At 60.0% G+C, this 19391-nt stretch overlaps 2 protein-coding genes and 1 pseudogene across 2 annotated transcripts; 1 reads left to right on the top strand and 2 right to left on the bottom strand.

Moving 5' to 3' along the window:
* Positions 1 to 38: 38 nt before the first annotated feature.
* ABHD17A (abhydrolase domain containing 17A) lies at positions 39 to 6934 on the bottom strand. Its single transcript, XM_030966673.1, has 5 exons — positions 6825 to 6934; positions 4385 to 4874; positions 2818 to 3012; positions 1843 to 2022; positions 39 to 963 (listed from the first exon to the last, which is right to left on the bottom strand). The coding sequence occupies exons 2-5, from the start codon at positions 4687 to 4689 to the stop codon at positions 738 to 740; spliced, it is 906 nt and encodes a 301-aa protein (XP_030822533.1). The 5' UTR covers positions 4690 to 4874; positions 6825 to 6934; the 3' UTR covers positions 39 to 737.
* A 781-nt stretch (positions 6935 to 7715) lies between these two features.
* LOC115914437 lies at positions 7716 to 8112 on the top strand (annotated as a pseudogene).
* A 465-nt stretch (positions 8113 to 8577) lies between these two features.
* Positions 8578 to 18839, bottom strand: LOC115914251 (AN1-type zinc finger protein 5-like). The gene is made up of 7 exons (XM_030966675.1): positions 18724 to 18839; positions 18149 to 18428; positions 16922 to 17095; positions 15810 to 15903; positions 14870 to 14988; positions 13321 to 13431; positions 8578 to 11604 (listed from the first exon to the last, which is right to left on the bottom strand). The coding sequence occupies exons 3-7, from the start codon at positions 17070 to 17072 to the stop codon at positions 11456 to 11458; spliced, it is 624 nt and encodes a 207-aa protein (XP_030822535.1). The 5' UTR covers positions 17073 to 17095; positions 18149 to 18428; positions 18724 to 18839; the 3' UTR covers positions 8578 to 11455.
* Between the last annotated feature and the right edge of the window lie 552 nt (positions 18840 to 19391).

Here is a 19391-nt window from a genome sequence, read left to right as displayed (position 1 = left end):
CCCCCAGGGGTAGCCAGGGAAAGGGAACACACAGGTGAAACGTTAAACCTCTGCTCTTTATTTGCTGCCTGCTTCCCTTGCCCCGAGGAGGTTTTCCAGGGGTGACCTGAGCACCAGGAGTGCTCTGGGAAGGCCGAGCAGCACCAGACTGGCTGGAGGAGGTGTGGGGCAGGGGGGCACCTCCTCCATGCATCCCCATCGTCCCCGTGGGGACACGGCTCTGCCCCAGCTGGGGTGAACACCGGGCACCGCCAGCGCTGGGCCCGGGAAAGCTCCATGGAGAGCAGGAACTGCCACCTCCTGTGTCCCAGGCACAGGGACACCGCGAGGGGCCGGCCCCAGCCCCTCTCCAACTCGCCTTATTGCTATGGTCAGAGCAGCAGAGCGGCCGGGAGGGACTCGGGACGTCGCCGGTTTGGGAGAGGGGACGAGGACGTGTCTGAAGCCAAGGATCCACCCTCGGAGGGTGGGCTCATGTCTCTGGGGAGGGGCAAGGAGGGAGCTGCCGTCTCTGGCCAGCCGGGCCCGTGGTGCCAGCAGCGCCGGGGCTGGCACCAGCAGGGAGGAGAGCTGTGCTCACATCTGAGAGCAATCATTGTCCATTGCAGGGCCTCCCGCCCTCTCCTGAGCCTGGAGCCGAGGCTGAGCACACTCATTACAGCTCCAGCAGCAGGGACCAGGGAGAGCTACTGGGAGAACTGGAGAAACAAGCAGAACCCCCCTGCCTGTGGCCCTGGCTAGTTGCGTTGGCTGGCCAGCTCCTGGGAGATGAATTTCCGAAGGCGCTCGAGGTACTGGCTGTAGAGTTCAATGTCATTGTGCCCGGCCCCGTCCACCCACAGCGGCTCCACGGCCTTGGGGCAGCGCTCAAACAGCGCCAGGCCGTGCGAGAAGTCGATGACTTCGTCCTCTGTACCGTGGATGATGAGCACAGGAGAGGTGATTTTGGAGATCTTCTCGATGCTGTCAAAAGGGTGGATGGGGAAGAGAGGAGAGAGGGGGTAAGCACAGGGAATGAGACATTTCACTCCTCCTGCCCCCAAAACGTCCCCTGGGACAGGGACCAGGAAATGCTCTTTGATCATGACAGAGCACAGGGACAGGGAGGGACACAGAGCTTCTGCCAAGGAAAAGATCTGCCCCAGTGTGACAGACAAGGAGCAGACAGCAGTGACAACATCCCCGTGGGACCTCAGCAGGGCTGATGGGAACTGCTGCAGGACAGCCCTTCCCTGCTGGGCTCTGAGGAAGGGAAGCATGGGTCCCAGCCCATCCCAAAGGCCACGTGAGGCCACCAGGATGCAGAGCATGGGCTGTTGGCTCCCAGCCACAGCTTCCAGCTCAGGGACTGTCCCCTTGGCCCCATGGGGCTGGCTGCAAGGGAGAGGCAAAGGAAGAGCTCAGCCTCTCAGCACCCCTCCTGCCATCTGAAGAGCAGGAAAATCCCCAAGGAATTACTCTTGGGGGACAGAGCAGTCCCATGGACATCCAGGGCTTGTGACACCTGATGGGGGCCAGCGGCACAGCCCCAAAGCTGGTGGGCAAAGTCACTGGGACAGGGTGACCAGGGGGTGATGGCACAGGGGAGTGGGGTACACACATGGCACAGGGAGGGAGCACAGTGACCCCAGGCAGGGCTACAACTCAGGAGGGGGCACAGGGACCCCAGGCAGGGCTACAACTCCCGGAGGGCCCCAAATACAGAGCAAGAAGATGCCGAAAGGGAATATTTAAACCTATCACAAAAAATGGCCCACACGTCACATGTCCCCTGGCTGTGACCAGAGCTGCTCTGGGCACTGCCCCTCCAAACCCCACATGCCCACTGCCCAGGGCACTCACTTGGGGAAGGCATCGAACCAGTAGGTCTTCTTGGTGTCGGGGAAGGCGACGCGCATGCCGGAGGTGAGCGGGGAGTGCAGCACGATGGCCGCGCACTCGTAGCGCGAGGCCAGGTCAACCGTGGGCACGGTGCCGATGCTCTGTCCGTACAAAATGATGTTCTCTGGGCTGATCCCGTACCTGGATGGGACAGGGCAGCTCAGTGGGCAGGCACACCACCAGGAGAGACAGCTCAGGGGTTCCTCTGTGCCGGCACTGCACCCACAAGGATCCCGGCAGGTGAGCCCTGATCTGTCCCTGATCCTCCCCAGCTCCTCATGGCTGGGCCCAGAGCAGCTCCCTGCACTCCCAAAGGACCAGGGAGCAGCCAGGGCTGAGCTGCCAGCTGAGTTCTGGGGGATGTCAAAGCTTTCCCTCACCAGGTCAGGGTTATAGGATGTTCAAACCCTGGACTGCAGCCAGTGGGGCAGCCCCAGCTCTGGGTCACACCATGAGCCAGGCTGGAGGAAGAGGAGGCAGAGCCTGGCATGGGGCTGCACTGCAGGCCTGGCATGGGAACCAGAGCTGAGCCTGGCACAGGGCTGCACCCCAAGCCTGGCAGGGGAACCAGAGCTGAGCCTGGCAGGGGAACCAGAGCTGAGCCTGGCACGGGGCTGCACCCCAAGCCTGGCAGGGGAACCAGAGCTGAGCCTGGCATGGGGCTGCACCCCAAGCCTGGCAGGGGAACCAGAACTGAGCCTGGCATGGGAACCAGAGCTGAGCCTGGCACAGTGACACAGGAAGCACAGCTTGTGCCAAGGTCATGCTCTGCAGAATCCCTGCCCCCTTGGATCCCCCAGCTGCTCCTTCAACAGTTTTCCAACCACCCCTTCCTGTCTCCAGTGGCCCAGGGTTCCCCTCCTGGGAGGTTTCCTGTTTTGCAGCCTGCTGAGCACAGGGTTTTCCTGCAGGGTTTCCCATGCTCTGCCCTCTCACCGTGTGCGCAGCGCCTGCCACGCGGCGTCGATGTCGGAGTAGAGGTTGCGCTCGGAGGGCCGGCCCGTGCTCACGCCGTAGCCAGAGTAGTCGTAGGAGAAGATGTTGCAGTTGATGCGGGTGCCCAGCCCGATGTAGAAGCTGCTCATCTGCCCCAGGTCCACGGCGTTGCCATGGGAGAAGAGCACCGTGTACCTGGGACGTGGGTATGGAACGTTAACCCTGGGCTCTGCTGGAGCTCCAGCAAGCAAACCCCGGTACACAAAGGGCCAGCACCCCTCCAGCCACCAAGGGAGCTTCTTGTGACACCCCCAGACCCTTCCCTGACAGAGCCAGGGGCTCACTCCCAGCAGGAACAGGCAGCTTGAAGGCAGGATGATGATTCTGTTCAAGTTTTTGAGTCTATTTTTGGTAAAAAAGCTCAGGATTTGGGGCCGTTTGCCCAATGGGGATTTCAAGTAAGAATTCTGACAGCGGGTTTTTTCTCTCCTGAGCCTGGCAAGACACCAGATGCTGAGAGAGAAGTGAATTGTGGGAGTGACAAGGCACAAGAAATTTCCACCATAAGGGGAGAAACAATGTTAATCATAAAAATTAACACTAATAGCAGATTGATGAGAGCTTGGCTCCCTTCTGCCAGAGGGAGGGAGCAGGACCCACTCCTTGCTGAGCCCCTGCAGCTGGTCTGAGGGCTCTGTGGCCAGGCTGAGCTGCCAATCCTGGCCTGGATGCTCAGGGAGCCCGAGCTGGAGGTTGGTGACAGGATGAGCTGGGGGAGATCAGACAGCCAGCAGCACTGATACCCCAGGTTTGGCAGGCCTGGTTCCCCCCAGCGCAGGTTCTCCCCTCCTGCAGCCTGGGATGCTGGTCCTTGAGGACCTGTTGTTCCTGGGAGGACATAGGAAAGGGGTCAGCTGGGGTGACCTGGCCTCCCTCTGCACCTGAACCCCAAACTGTGCCACTGCTCGGGGAGCCACTGCCAAGTCCCCTCCTGGCAGCAGGAGGGGGTCTCCATCTCACACTCCAGGGTGCCAGTTCACAGACCCACAGGAGTGACCAAACCCCTCTTGGCTTTCATTCCCATCACTCTTTTCCTTGAGGAATCAAAAGTCCCTGTGAATTTGACTAAGCCAGGCTCTCCTGGCTGGCATGGGCAGTTGCCCATCCTACGGTCACCGCAGGGCTGGGCACGGGGAGAAGCAGCTGGTGCAGCCACCCCGGTGCCCCCTGAGCACCAAGCTCTGTGCAAACACCTGGAGCATTGCATCACTGCCATGACACCGGGGGCCTGTGAGACAGCCTGGGGAATCCCCACACCCCTGCAGCCTCAGCTTTGCCTCTGCTCCTGCTTTAACCCCACTGCCCGGGCGGCCAGACCGGTCCTGGGAGTGCAGTTCACCCATCCCACCGGAGCCTCTAAAACCCCGGGGCAGGGCCAGGCAGGGCCAACTCCTCCAAAACCCCGGGGCAGGGCCAGCTCCTCCAGGGGGAAGGGGGGACAGGAGCCGCGAGGGCGGCCCCGGGGCAGCCCCGCAGAGCCCCAGCTGGCACACCCGCGGTGACTCACCTGGCGCCGGGCACGCAGCGGACGTACATGCAGCCGACGCGGTTGCCCCGGCTGCTCTTGGTGACGAACACCTCGATGTTGTCCAGCTCCCGCTGGGAGTACTGGAAATCCGCCCTCTCCTTCAGGTGCAGCTTCCAGCGGCCCGCGGCACCGCGCAGGGAGCCCGTGCTGCCCACGGGCTCGGGCTCGGGCACCATGGCGTAGGTGGGCTCCGGGGGCAGGAAGGCCAGCTTGGCCGCGATGCGGCTGGGGCAGGGCGGGCAGCAGAAGAGGCAGCAGAGTTGGCTGATCGACAGCCCGTTCATGGCTGAGGCGGGAGGGGAGGCGGCCGCGCCCGGAGCGAGGGAGGATCCGAATCCGACAGAGGCCGGCAACGACGCCGGGCCCGGAGACGCCCCGTCCTCAGCTGGCCCTGGGCACGGCTGGCGCCGGCCGAGCAGCGCGGGCCGGGGCTGCCGTGTCCATCTGTCCGTCCGGCGGCTGCGGGGGCCTGCGGGCAGGGCGGGGGCTCTGAGGGCTCCGTCCCCTCCGTGACCAAACGTGCTCCCCGCAGTGTCCCCCACAGCTCCCTCCCTGCAGCCCCCCCGAAATCCGAGCTCCTGCCACACTCGGCAGCCCACGCGGAGGGGGCGAGGACGAGCGCAGATCCCACACACGCCACCCCCACAGCAGCCACACGGCTGATGGGACAAAGGACACGGCTCCCCCGGGGCCACCCAGGCGTTCGGGAGTGCCGAGCTCCCGAGGAAAAAGGGGAAAGAGGAGAGGAAAGGGGGAAGAGGAAAAAAAAGGAAAAAAAAAAAAGCAACTATTTTCTGCAAGTTTGGGCACAGGCTTGAGCTGAGGAATGTCAAACCAGCCCACACCCCGAGGAATTCGCTCCATCTGCTTCCGAAGGCCTGGGAAAGGGGAGGAAAGGGTGGAAGAGGGATATGGCACTGAAGCTGGGATTCCGCACTGAAATAGGCCGAAATACTGGGAGTGAAGGGATGCCCCGTGCCCCGGTGGGAGCACCGTGACCATCCACAGCACGGCCAGGCCGGTGTGACACCTGGCACGTGGCAGCCGTGTCCCTGCCAGGGCTGGCACCCCGTGGCACTCCCAGGGTGTCTGGTGGCCGCACAGCCACGCGGGGAGGCGGCACTATGGGCCACTCACACCGCGTGCCACACTCGTGTCGTGTGTCTGTCACACGCTGGGGCACAGCCAGGCACCAGCTGGGGACACCCTGCCGTGGGTGGCCAGCCCTGCCCAGCCCCTGCCCTCACCCCACCGCACACACACCGACCCCACACCCATCGAGGGGGGATCCCTGCTTACTGACCTCTGTGGGGCCCCCACCACGGACTAGTGGGTGCTCCCCCCTCCCCCGGCAGGAACGAGACCCCCACCCCGCACACCTGACCGGGCTCTGCGACCCCCACCCCGCACACCTGACCGGGCTCTGCGACCCCCACCCCGCACACCCTGACCGGTCTGTGGGACCCTCACCCCGCACACCCTGACCGGGCTGTGGGACCCTCACCCCGCACACCCTGACCGGGCTCTGGGACCCCCACCCCGCACACCCTGACCGGGCTGTGGGACCCCACCCCACACGTTTCCCTCCATTGCCCGCTGCTGGCCTCCCCCCAGCACTGACTCTTCCCCCCCCCGCCCCCTCGCTGTCCATTGTGGCCCTCCCACCCTGCAGACAAACATGGAGACCGCCCCCCCCACACTGACCCGTGTGGGGCCCCCCGACTTCTGTGAGCCCCAATCCCCTCAGTGATCACTGGAGATCCCCCAAACACACTCTGAGCTGTGGGACCCCTCCCCAGTCACTGAGTGCGAGTACCCCACAGCCCCACTGGACCCGACCCCTCCAGTGACCACCTCGAGACCCCCCGACTATTGAGGGGTCCCCATGAGCCCCCACTGGTCCTGCCCCCACCGCCGGCTGCGGGACACGCCGCCCACTGGAGCCTCTCCCGCCTGCTGGGGGGCCTCACACACCCTGCCCGGCCTCCCCCTCCCCTGCCCGCTGGGGGGGTCCCGCACGCTCACTGACCCCCCCCAAGCCGACACTGACCACTGTGCCCCCCCCTCACTGACCACTGTGCCCCCCAACACTGACCAGTCTCCCCCCCACACTGACCACTGTGTCCCCCCCCAACACTGACCAGTCTCCCCCCCTCACTGACCACCGTGCTCCCCCTTCACTGACCACTACGTCCCCCCCCTCACTGACCACCGTGCTCCCCCCTCACCGACCACTGTCTCTGCCCCCCTCACTGACCAGCGCGGCCTCCCCCGCGTGCCGGGGCCTCCCCTCCCTCTGGCCGCGCTGGGGACCCCCACCAACACACCGTGAGGGCCCCGCCGCCGGGCCCCGCTCCCCGCAGGCCGCCCCCGGCCCGTGTGCCGGTCTCCGGCCCGTGTGGCCGTGCCCGCCCGGTACCTGCTCATCCTCCCGGCCCCACTCGCCGCTGCCCGAGGCCCCGCGGCCGTTGCGGCCTCCCAGGCGGGGGCGGCGCTGGCCCCGCCCCGGCCGGAAGTGACGCCATCGTCGCGCGCCCGTTGCCATGGGAACAGCGCGGCCGCCTCATGGCGGGGAGGCGGCGCGGCCTCTCCTCGGGCCCTGGATCCCAAAATCCCAAATGGATCCCAAAAGGGACCTGGAGATCGTCCAGGCCGACCTTGGCCATCTGGAGCAGGTGGGCTTGGAAAGTCTCCGGAGAGAGAGACTCCACCGCCTCCCTGGGCGGCTGCTCAGTTCTCTGCCACTCTCAGTGTAAATAAGCTTTTCCTCACGTTGAGTGGGGACTTCATGTGGTTTAGTTTAGTTTATGGCCATTGCACCACTGGAAGGAGTCTGGCACTCACGTTGGAGATATTTAGGTGGATTGGTGAGATCGCCTCTTGTTGGACAATATACTAAGTTTAAAATTTTTATTTCCTAACTTTAGTCACGTTTGTTCGCCTTTGCCCCGGGGGAAGGGAACGAAGTTTCCCTCCAAAGCATTGTTCCAGGAACAATGAGATGGGCATCTCAGCAGGCCGAGAGATACACGAGAGATAAAGGCCATCAAGGGCCATTGGCGAAACATCAGCGAACATCTACTCCAGACCTGCCCCTGGCACGGCTGGAGACCCCTGGAAAAGGCTGGTAAGGAAATGCAAATCAGGAGTGAAGACCTAATTAACATCAGAGGCGAGGAAATCCGTATCCAATAGGAAACCAATACTAAGAACTGCGCGATTCGGGACCAATGAACATTAAACAGATTGATTTCTGTGGGTTTGGGACTGTAGAAAATTTGTCAAAAATCTAGATATTTGAAAAAAAATCATGGAGCGCGGTCCCCTGCGGCTGAAGGGCAGCGGGGGGGGCCCTGGGGGCCGGCAAGCGGGAGAAGGAGGCGAAAGACAAAGCCCAGATCACGGGCAGCAAGGAGCAGGGGGAGGAGGAGGAGGAGGAGAAGCGCGGGCTGGACAAGCGCAGCCCGGCGCAGGTGGCCTTGGAGAAGATGCAGGAGAAGCAGCAAATGGAGCGGATCCTGAAGAAAGGGTCGAAAACCCGCAAGGAGCGAGTGGAGGAGTTCAGCGGGCACTTGGATATTCTGATCAAGCCCAAAGTCAGCTGGACTCAATGAACGGGCTGCTTGTCACGGCTCTGGAGCCGGATTTGGTTTGTATCGATGTAAACCTGGCTGTTCTCCCATATTGTTACATTCTCGAATGTAACTTCGGAGTTTTTATGACTTTAAACTGTCTTATTTTATAGTCTTTTTAAAAAACCAAACATCCAACACTCTCAGTCTTCTCTGGATTAACTAAGCCCAGCTCCCACGGTCTCTCCTCACCAGAGAGAAGCTTCCAGACCCCAAATGATCTTTGGGGCCTCCACTGGACCCTCCCCAGTAGCTCCTTGTCCTTCTTGTCCCAGGACTGGACAGAGCACCCCAGATGTGCCCCCCCCAGTAGAGGGGCAGGGTCCCCGTGTCCCCCCTGGCCCCAGGACACTCTGCTGGCTCAGGGACAGTTTGCCATCCCCCAGGTCCTTCTCTGCAGAGCTGCTCTCCAGCGGGTCACCCCCAGCCCGTGCTGTTCCTGGGGCTGTTCCTCCCTGGTGCAGGACTCTGCACTTGCCCTTGTTGACCCCCCCAGCTTTGCCCCCACCCAGCTCTCACCGAGCCCCTCAGGGTCCCTCTGGATGGCAGCACGGCCTGCAGGTGAATCAGTCACTCCCCCTGCTCTGAATCACCGTGAAACCCGATCAGGATCCGTTCTGTCCCTCGGGCAGGGCGCTGCTACACGAACTGCACGGGGCTGGAGGAGGCACCGAGCCCTGGGGACAGCGCTGGGCACAGGGGGGCTCTGCTGTGCCCACCGGGCCCTCGGAGCTCTGCACCCAGCCAGGCTCTCCCCCCAGGCCATCCTCCCACATTCCCGTGTCTCCCCACAGAGATGTCACCAAGCCAAGCCTTGCTGAGGTCACTCCCGGTGCCACACACTGCCCGAATGTGGACATGGGGAGGCTTTCCTGCCCCAAGGGGTGACAGCAGACAAGAGGGAACCCAGGAGAACCTCAGAGCCCCTCAAACCCAGCCAGGGCTTCCTGCTCATCCAGACTTGTCAGGGTTGCAGTGACCTCTGGAGATCATCCAGCCCAGCCCCTGGTGGATTTGAGATCTGGGGGTGCAGATCTGGGGTGCTCTGATCCCCAGCCAGCTCCAGGTATTGTCAAGGATCATCCACAGGGAAACTGAGGCACAGAGCCCCAGAGCCACCCCAAAAGAGCCTGAAACAGAGCACCCACAGCATCCAAGCAAACTAGACTGTGTTGTATTTACACTCATGGACAGGGAGGGAGAACAGGGAAAGGGGCAGTGCTGGAGAAGCAGGTGGCTGTGGGCTTTCCCAAGGGATCCAAGGGAGCTGCTGCACTTCCTTGGGGCTGGTGGCTGCAATTCCTGCATCCCCCGAGGGTGAGGGATCATCCTCAGCCAAAAGCTCAGTGGCAAACCCAGCCTGGCCACGCACCAGCTCCAGCTCCCCAGGTGTGCCCAGGGGTGCAGCCCCTTGCATGCTCCAGACACGATGTCAATGTTATCCAGAAGGAAAAACCTGAGGAAAAGGCTGGTGAGAGGCAGCCTCACTCCTCTCAGTGCTGGAGGGGGGGGTTGCAGCAGTTTGGGAGGTTCAGATGCTGCTGGTAGCAGCACAGGATGGCAGCTGGCACAGAGCACACACTGCTTTGGCTGGAGCAGACTGCAGACACCAAACACTCAGAGGGATCCCCCCAGCAGCACCTGGGCAGAACTGCCACAGGGAGGGCAGGAAAACAGCCCTTGGAAGGAAGGAACTGCTGTGATCTCCCCCAGCTGGGCCCTGCAGCTCTGCTGACACCAAGGGAAAGCTTCCAAAGCGTGGGATGGCCAGCAGAGTGGGACAGAGGCTGCTGCTTGTCCCCCGGGACACAGCCGGGTTTCTCTGCTTGAGAGCCAGAGCCCCATGGCCACAGCCCTGCTCCTGGTGTTCCCAGGAATCCCCTGGGCATGGAAGAGGCTGTGGCTGTGCCCCAGGAGCCTCTGCCTGCCTTGTGCTGCATTCCTGAGCCCCAGCTCCTCCCAACAGAGCCCTCCAGGTGCTCTTTCCGCAGTGGTACTGAGTGGCATTTGGTTTTTCCTACGCCTCCCTTCCTGTGTGAGTGAGTGTGTGCACCCCCAGAGCCTTTCAAGTGGCTTTTGGGGTGCTTGAGGCCTCTGAGCATGTTCACTGTACCCCAAAGCTCTCCTTCTGCCTTCCCTTGCACCCCAGAGCCCTCCCTGGGCTTTCCAGCACCTCAGGGAATTGTGAGTGTCTCAGTGAGCCCAGAGCCCTCCAAGCACCTCTCCCTGCTCCCTGGGTCTCTCCATGGGCATTTCTGAGCCCCCACCTGAACTTCTGGGCACCCTGGGACCCTCCTTGTGACTCTCCCTGTGCCCCAGTTCCCTCTGTCTGGCTTGCAGAGCATCTCCTGGGGACCTGGCCCTGCTTCTCATCCCACAGGGAGGGAGGAGGCAGAGGAGGGCAGCTGGGTGGGCTCCCCGAGCTCTCCCCAATGCCAGCATGGCCCACATGGGAGGAGGCGACCCCACTGTCACCTGGATGCAGGGACAGGTCCAGAAGCAGAGGTGTGGGGACCTGAGCTTTGTGCACAACCCTGATGAGAGCGACTCGTGTAAGGCAGAAGGCAGGGAGAGAGGAGAGAAGGGACAGGAGAGAGGGGAGAGAGGAGAGCAGGCACAGGCAGCACTGAGGGACACACACCTTGCTGGGAAAGCAGCCGGGGTTATCCAGGGGTGCTGGAGCAGGAGGCTGGAGCAGGGCTGTCCCTGGCTCCCTCCCTGTGGAGAGAGGCACAATGCAGCAAGCAGAACCTCCTGGAAGGTCCTGCCCTGCCCACCTCACTTCAAGCCACAGAATCTCTTCCCTGTGCCAGCATCACTGCTCAGCCCCCTTGGTGCTTCTCCAACAGCGTCAACAGAGGGTGGGGAGAGGGGTCTGGAACTACAGAATCAACTTCTCTGCATCGGACAGCAAACACCTCCCAGGGAGCAGATGGCAGCCTGGCTGCCAGGATCCCCCAGCTCCCGGGGCTGCAGGCAGAGGGAACAGAGCCCAGGCTGCTCAGGGACTGCTGCCACAAGCCCTGGGTGGTTTGCAGGACTCGGAGCTGCTGGGAAGGGAAAGGCTGAGCCCGGCTGAGTCCAGCCGCTCCCACCGTGCAAAGTGCCCAGCAAGAGGCGAATGTGAAGGTCTTAGAGCCAGAGCAGCGGGGCAGGACGGTCCCTTTTCCTTTGGGAAGCTGGTTGAGAACACATCAGCTGAGCTGCGGCTGTCGGACAGGCAGGGAGGGAGAGGAGGAACACCAACTGACTGCCAGAGGCGCGAGGAGGCCCCATGTCCAGGTGCCGGTTTGTGTGCGCTGCCGGAGTCACCCTCGCACCGCCGCAGGGGCTGGGAGGAGGAGGAGGAGGAGGAAGGCTGGGAGGAAGGGGAAGAGCACCAGGCAGCCTGGTTGCAGTTCGAGCTGCTCAGACCCCTTCACAACTTCTGGATCTTCTCGGCGATAACGATGGGGTTTTCCTTGCGGATCTTCTCGGCAGCTTCTGCCTTGTAGTCGTAGGGGCAGGCGTGCATGTCAGAGTACCGGTGAATGGCACAGAACAGGTTCCCGCAGCGGCAGTCGAAGCCTGAGGGGAGGAAGAGCAGGGACAAAGCCACATCAGACCCCATCCAGCTGGGCAGGAAGGCAGCAGGGCCTGGCTCCTTCCTGCCACGCCAGGAAATGCCACCAATGCAGGGAGAGGGCCAAGGGAGGGGGGCCTGCAGCTCCCCACAGGCCAAAGGGACTCTTCATTTGGGGAAGACCATGGGTGGCTCTTGGCTTTCCTCTGGCTCAGGAGCTCTGTGTGCTTTGGGCAGCCCCAGCTGTCACATGGTGGGAAAGGCTCCCAGAGCAGCTGCTGTCCACATTCCCTGGGGACAAGGGACGTGCCAGGCACTGCAGAGTGCCAGATTGTTAATCCAGACCAGGCTCCCCAGGCAGCTCAAGCTGGAGCTGAGCCCTCCAAGCCAGTCCAGCTCCCCAGGGTCACACAGCAGCAGCTGGGCTGACCAGCAGCAAGGAGCAGAGCTGTCACCACCACAGAATCATGTCTGAGCTACTTAGGCTTCAAAATTCTTATTTTAGTCACTTCACTCAGGGACAATGCTCAGAGTGCTACCATTAACACAGCACAGTGGGAAAGCAAGGCAGGGAGCAAGCAGGGGATGTGCTGCAGGACAGCAGGGAATCCTGCTGGCAGGGAATCATGCTCTGTCCCTTCATGTTTTTCCAACTACAGGGTGTAAAGCCCACAAACACCTTGCTCCAAGGTGCCAGTTTACTCCTGATTGAGAAAAATAATTTTATCCTAAATGCCCTGAATTCACAGGAGTTCTCTGTAAGCTGAATCCTAAAGAAGAGAACTTCTCACAGTTTAAAGGAAACCCTCATCCAGGAAAACAGTCCTCTCTGCAACCTGAAGGCTGGGCATGGAGTACCCAGCCCAGATCCAGGTTTATAAACCTACCCCTATTCTAGGACAGTGCCCATGGATTTCCAGGCAAGCTCAGGTTCAAACTTTCCAGTCTAGACTTGGCCAAAGCCTCTTATACCCATGAAAACATCCCTGGCTGCTGGATGCCCCAAGCAGGCTACAGAAGCAAGTGCTCTGCCAGAACAACATGACCTGCACAGCTCCAGAGTTAACTTTTTTCTGAGAAGCACTAAATGCCAGAGATAATTTAGGGGAATGATGTTTTTATTAACAAACCACAGCCAAATTAATTGCTTCACTTTCCAGAAGCTGTTTTCCTATTGATAGCAGTGCCCTGACACCATCCCAGCACTTCTCTCTCCAGCTTTACAGGCTGCATGCTGAGAGCCATCCTGCTCTCAGGAAGCTAACAGTGGAAATCAGGCAGCATTAACAAATGGGATGAGTCTTGGAGAGGGATTTTCCATTTGGGTCTAGCTCAGTTCATGTCACTGTTACGAAAGCTTTACCACAGACCTGACCGGGAGCGGATTCCGATCCACAGCGAGCTCTGCCTTCCTCTACAGCAGCTTCTGCCAAGAAGCAGGAACAACCAAGAGGTGCTGCTGCATCCAATCCTGCTCCCAAGGGCTGCCAGGACCCTGGCAGTGAGTGGGATGTTCCCCAGGCTGCTGCCTCAGCCAGTGCTGTTGCAGGTTGGAGCTCCCCTCCCTCTTTTTCTGCAGCACCACAGCTGCAGGATGGATTTGGGGGAAACCTCCAGCCTCTGACCCTCCAAACCCAGCAGCACCACAGCACTGGGCTCACAGGGCTCTCACTCTGGGCTGCTTAGGGCACAGGGAAGCTTTCCCAGAGGCAGGCACTTACCAGTCAGCCCAATCTTCTTCCGGCAGGTGAAGCAGCGATTCTTCTTCGGTTTCGGTTTTTCCGAAGCCGTCTTGCCCTCAGCCGTGTTCTGGGATATCTCAAGCAGGGTACCTGAAACAGAGGCAAGAGTTTTGCTGCCCTTCCTGATAAACCAAATGTTCGTTTTATCACAGGAGCTGCTTGAGGCTCTGACGACTCTCTGTGTGCACACTGCCCTGGCTGACATACCACAGACTGGGAGATTTGCCTTGTTCCACTGAGATCTCCACCTCACAGCTTCCTCTCTGTTTCAAATGCCTTAAATCCAAAGCTGAATTGGCCACTGGACAGTGACTGGATAGTCACTACAGCTCAGCTGCTGCACAGCAACACAGCTGTCAGCTGAGCCCACAGTTAATCTTCGAAGGGAGAAAAAAAATTAACCCCTTGTAAGTACTACTAATTATTTTTGCTGACTCTTATGTAAGTGTTCCCCAAATGTAGGTCTTAGAATGCTTTACACAGATATCCATCACTGCCTCTAATCTACCAAAGGGAAAACTGAGCTCTCAAAGCCAGATTGTTAAAGGTCATTGATGCTTAGCAGGATTTCCTCCAGTATCTAAGCAGGTTAGAGAAGTCAACAGGAGGGAGGAGCTCCAACTGCTCCTTGGAGCACCTGTGGTGCAGGCTGCTCTGAGGAGACAAAACAGAGACAGCTTTGTGGAGCTTACCCTAAACAGCCTCCTAAAAATTACACAGGCAGATGAAAGGGGCAGGCTCTCCCAAGCCTCTTTTTAACAGCCTCTCACCTGCCTGTTGTAAATTGCCTCCTGGGCTTGCAGGCAAGAAGAGATTACCTAACCCACAATGCCCAGCCATGTGTGGTGACTAGAGCCTGGCTTTTTAGCAACCAACAGCTCCTGGGTTTTTTTAGCTTTCAATGCAAGCAAGCTGTCAGCTGAGCAAAGGAGGGTGTCTGCATGCAGATCACCTGCTCATGGCATCAGCTGGAGGATGTGCCACACTGGGCAATGACTCTGCTGCTCCTCCATCACACAGGACACTCCCTGTGTAACATCCCCCCCCCGAGGGACACGATCCCCCATCTCACGGGGTGACAACAACAGGCCTCCCCTACCCCCAGGCACTGTCACAAAGGAGTCACCTCTCTCCAAGGCTCGGATGGATCTGTCTCCCTTCCTCCCCCTCGGGAGCTGGCAGGGGAGTGCCGGCAGCAGCAGCAGCAGCCGCGTCAGGCTGTGGGACGCTCCGGGCTCGCTGCCATTCGCTGGGAGCGGCGTCATGGAAGATTATCCTCCTGCCAGCCACTCCAGGGCTGGCAGCCACTCAGCCCTCAGCCCACAGAGCAATCTCTATCAGCCTGCCCTCGAGCACAGCATTTGCTCTCCTCCCTGTCACCAAAACAAGTTTCCTCCTCAGCTCTCAGGTGTGTCTTTACTGCCGGGAGGGGACACACCCCGGGGTCAGCAGCTGTCCCTGCTGCTCCAATGGACTCCTGAGCTCAGTGTCACTCAGATCTGTGCAAAGGACAAACCAACCACCCTACCTGATGAGGAAGAAGCCGATGAGGCTTCATCTGTCTTGCTGAATTCCTCTGTCTCGTTGCTGGTTTCCTCTCTGGATATGCTCATGGCCGTCATCTGATGGGTCACAGGAGTCTGAGCGCTGGCAGCATGTGCAGCAGACAAACAAAAAGAGAAAACACAAGTATTTTCATTTCACAGACAGTTATGTGGGAGAGACCTTCAGCCCATAAAGTTTATTTCCTTATATTCAAAAGTAGGTCAGGAGCACAGCAGGTCAATTCCCCATGAGATCGGGGATCAAAGTTCTTTATAGACATAAATGGAATGAATCTGTGATGATCTCAGCTTCCTTTTGCACCCAATTATATCTCAAAGACAAGGCAAGAGCCTATCCAAACAAGTCCAGGGGAGGAAAACACAGTATGAGTCAGGGCTGTAATGTGATGGTAGAGCTCAGTGCAGCTCTGTCCTCCTCCCCATCAAACAGGCCCAAGGTCTCTAAACCTGCTGTCACAGCTTCCAGACTGGGTCATCAGCAGGTGCTTTCACTTAGAATCACACGACATTCTGAGCTGATGATCCTCATGATCCTTCCAAGTCCAACTCTTGGTCCTGCACAGGAAAACCCCAAAAATCCCAATACTTGGGACTGAGCAGAAACTGAACAGTTGAACAGAGCCAGGGACAGACAAGGTACACTGAGAACAGAGCCAGAGACAGACAAGGCTGCAGGAGAACCAAGATGCCACTTAATTTACTACCAACCCTCTGATACCTCACTCTACTTATCAGACAGCAGCAGCAGCAGGGACCTCTCAATCTTCCAAATAAACCAGAATCACAATGCAAAGTTTGACCCAGCCTGTTTACAGACATAAAAGGATGACAGCCTGTCCCTTATGTCCCAGAACTGGATTTTAGCAGGGTTTAGATCCCCTCCCCTCCAGACTCTGCCCCTACCTGGCTTTTGCATCCTCAGGTGTGGAGTCTCCCTCCGCGTGCTGTCCTGCGATGGCCTCGGGAGCCATGGGGCTGCTGCTGGGACCACTGGGTGCTGCGAGACAAGAGCAGGCTTGGTCAGGTCTCTGGGAAGTACCAGCCAGTTCCTCAGGTGCTGGACAGTCAAGGAGAAAGCAGAACGAGCACTTCCAGCAGGCCTTACACTGCTGTTCCCTACTGGAGCTGGCAGGGCACACCCCTGTTGGGATCACTCCCATATCCCTGTTCCTACTCCAAATTTGTGCCAAATCTGGGACTCTCTAGGACACCAGGGCTGTCTGGATCTTGAACCCAATGGAACTTTGTAACTTCTACAAGGTGTAAAAACCAGATCCTCATCTGCTGAAAGGAACAGGCTTCAACAGGAACATATGGGTTTGTGTCAGCTGAGGATCTAAGCTGGGGTCTTAGGAAAAGCCTTTGTCAGGAAAAGCCATGTTCCTGAGCATATTTTGTGTGGGTGACTCAAGGGAAGTCATGATGAATTCCATGACCCCCAGGAATAAATTGTGGAGGAACTCTCAGAGGCATTTCTCACTCTGTACATGTGGCATCTACACAAACCCCCAGCAAAAGAAATCCCTGTTCACATTTCAGAGAGCATCCTTCCCCTGCTCCCATCCCAAGTGCAGGAAACAAACCTTGTAAGTCACGGCTTTTAGATATCACACTGTTAAGATAAGAATATTATAAAAATAGGCCAAATAAAACTTCATTGTGGGGCTTTGTCATGGTTCCCAGCAGTCAGCACCTAACCAGGGAGCAGGAAATAGCTGAAAGCTGGGATCACCATTAGCACATGTGAAACTCTACAGTTTACTGGAAGGTGCTGGCTAGGATGGGGCTTCACAAACTGCTGAGACTGGGAGGAAAGCAAGTGCCCCTCCTGACAGGGAACAGAAGTGCTCGAGGGCTTGGGTACCCGATTTAGAGCCTTGCGTATCCATACAAAGGGAAAGATGATTTTTCTAGGAGGGGGTAAATCTGCTGGTGGCCAGGCACCAGCGCCATGCTGAACACAGCTTGGATCCAGACACCCATTTAAGACAGATTTCCAAGAAAAAATCCTCTACCTGGAGGGTTTATCCGGTCACTGCTCTGCTGCCTCTGCAGGAACTCCTTGTAGCACACGGAGCACATGCCGTTGGTCCGGGGGCTGCCGTAGAAGCCGCAGCCCGTGGTACACAGCAGAGGCACCTGCGTCTGGTTCGTCTCCTGAGCCATCCTCGCCCCTCCGAGGCACCGAGCTGCAGCCAGCAGTCAGAAATAAACAGCTGTGAGGGCCTGAGCACCCGGGCATTGTGTGCTGCAGCTGATCAGGAAGGAGCACAAAGGATCCCAAGAGAGCCCGGTCTCTGCACGTGCAGAACCTCACCAGGCCCAGACCCTCGAGCACTCAGGGCTTCTGAAATCCATGTGCTGGGGCCCTAAGTCATCCAGAGCTGCCCAGAGCCAGACTGCAAAGCCAACAGGAACTGGCTCCCAGCTCTCCCTGCTGCACCACGAGGCTCCCTAAACTCCCGGTGACACACGAGCACGTCAGACCCCAACAATCCGCTCTCCACCGGTACCAAATGTGCCCCCACAGCATCGCTGATGCCCCCCTGTGAACACCCACACCTCACACGCCCAGTGCAGGCCCAGTCAGTCACATTTTGGTTTTCATTTCGAGCCTGGTTTCGTTTTTTAATTCTCAGGAAGATGACGCAAGCGATGCAGAAAGAACCCACTGACGCTCTGCTCTGACATACGTGGGTAAGGGGAGCGTTAGCATGGTTAGGCTGGAAATAAGGATAAGGCTTTCTTTCCAGCAGTAAGATGTGATTCCAGAACACCTTCCCAGGGAAAACAGCTGACATGCTGAAACCTAATTTTAAATTTAATCTTAATAATTTCTCTCTGGATCACATGCAGTTACCTCCAACCCCAGGAACCAGCCCCTTCCAGCCACACACGGTGTAGCATTTACAGGGCCAAACCCACCACAGTGCTCCAAATGAGAACCATGAGGCACAAACAAAAACCACACACAATTCCAATGTGTGTGGACAACGTGGCTGCAGCCAGTCCAACTCTGACATAGAACAAGGGGAGAGGATGTGCGCAGGACCATGGTGGGTGCGGGTGGCTCCAGCTGGGGCACAAAGCCACGGCGTTGGCACCAGGAGCTCCCAGCAGTGCTGCCTTTGTGGGGTGCATGAAGTACCCACGACCTCCCAGCCAGCCCTGCCGCTTCCCTTCCTGCTCCTACAAAACTTGCCTCACCGAGGGAATAAACAAGACAAACACAAAACCATTACCCTGCCAGGAGCGCTCCCGTGGGACGGGACCGGATCACCTCTGGTTTATCCCTCCTCGTCCTCAGCTGGGGGATGCGGGTTTCGGCTCCGCACCCGGGGGTTCCCCGCAGAGCTCAGACCAGCGCTCCCATCGCCACACCGGGACCCTCCCGGCCCGAACCGGCCTCTCCTCGGGCGCTCGCAGCCAGGGCAGCCCCGGCAGCCGCGGATCCCTCGGGGGTCGCGGCCGGCGCCCGCTGCCACACGGACAAACCTTGGGGAGCTGCTGTCGATCGAGTCCCTGCGGAGAGAAGGGGCCGCGGGCTCAGCCCTCCCCGAGCGCCGCACGGCCCAGCCGGCCGGACGGGCCGAACCGCGGCCCCCGCCGTGCCCGGGGCTGCCGGGACCCCCCGTCCGGCCGGGGACAGACCCCCCGCCCGCCCCCTTCCGCGGCCGGCCCCGGCCCGCCGCCCCCCGCCCGCCGCGGCCGGGCCCCGCGCCCCGCTCCCGGCCCGCGGCGCTAATCGAGGCCGAGGCTCCGCGGCCTGCGCGGGCAGGAGCCCCAGGCCGGGCCCCGCTGGCCGGGCCCCACTCACCGGCGGCGGAGGAGGGGCGGGCGGCCCCGGGCCGGGCCGGGCCGGCCCCGGGAGGCTCAGGCGGGCGGCGGGCAGGGAGCGCTGCCGGGAAACATGGCGGGCGCGGGCCCCGAGCGCCTCCCCCGGGGAGGGCCCGGGACGGGGGGGACGGGACGGGGGGGACGCGAGGCCTCGGACGGGGCCGGGGGTGTCGGTGCGAGCCGGGGACAGGGCAGGGGGTTGCGACAGCCCCCGGGGACACGGGCGGGGGTGCAGGGCAGGGGCTGGGGTGTGGGTGTGCTCAGGAATAGCGGGGAGCGCTGTGACCCCCGGCTGTGGGAGCAGGAGTGTGGATGGGCTCCGGGAATAGCGGGGAGGGGGCTGTGACCCCCGGCTGTGGCAACAGGAGTGTGGATGGGCTCCGGGAATCGCGGGGAGGGGGCTGTGACCCCCGGCTGTGGGAGCAGGAGTGTGGATGGGCTCCGGGAATAGCGGGGAGCGCTGTGCGCCCTCCCTGCCCCGGCCATAGGGGCATAGGGCAGGGGCTGGGGTATGGGTGTGCCTCAGCAACAGAGGCGAGGGCTGGGACCCCCTGGTTACAGGGATTGCGGTGTACCCGTGCCCTGACTGTAGGGGAGGGGGCTCTGACCCTCTTGGCTGTAGGGCCGGGGTTACAGATGTGTCCCATC

Source organism: Camarhynchus parvulus, chromosome 28 (assembly GCF_901933205.1).
Source record: "Camarhynchus parvulus chromosome 28, STF_HiC, whole genome shotgun sequence".
Taxonomy (NCBI): domain Eukaryota; kingdom Metazoa; phylum Chordata; class Aves; order Passeriformes; family Thraupidae; genus Camarhynchus; species Camarhynchus parvulus.
Note: the sequence above shows the minus strand (reverse complement) of the source record. Positions and strands in the feature narration are given on the sequence as shown.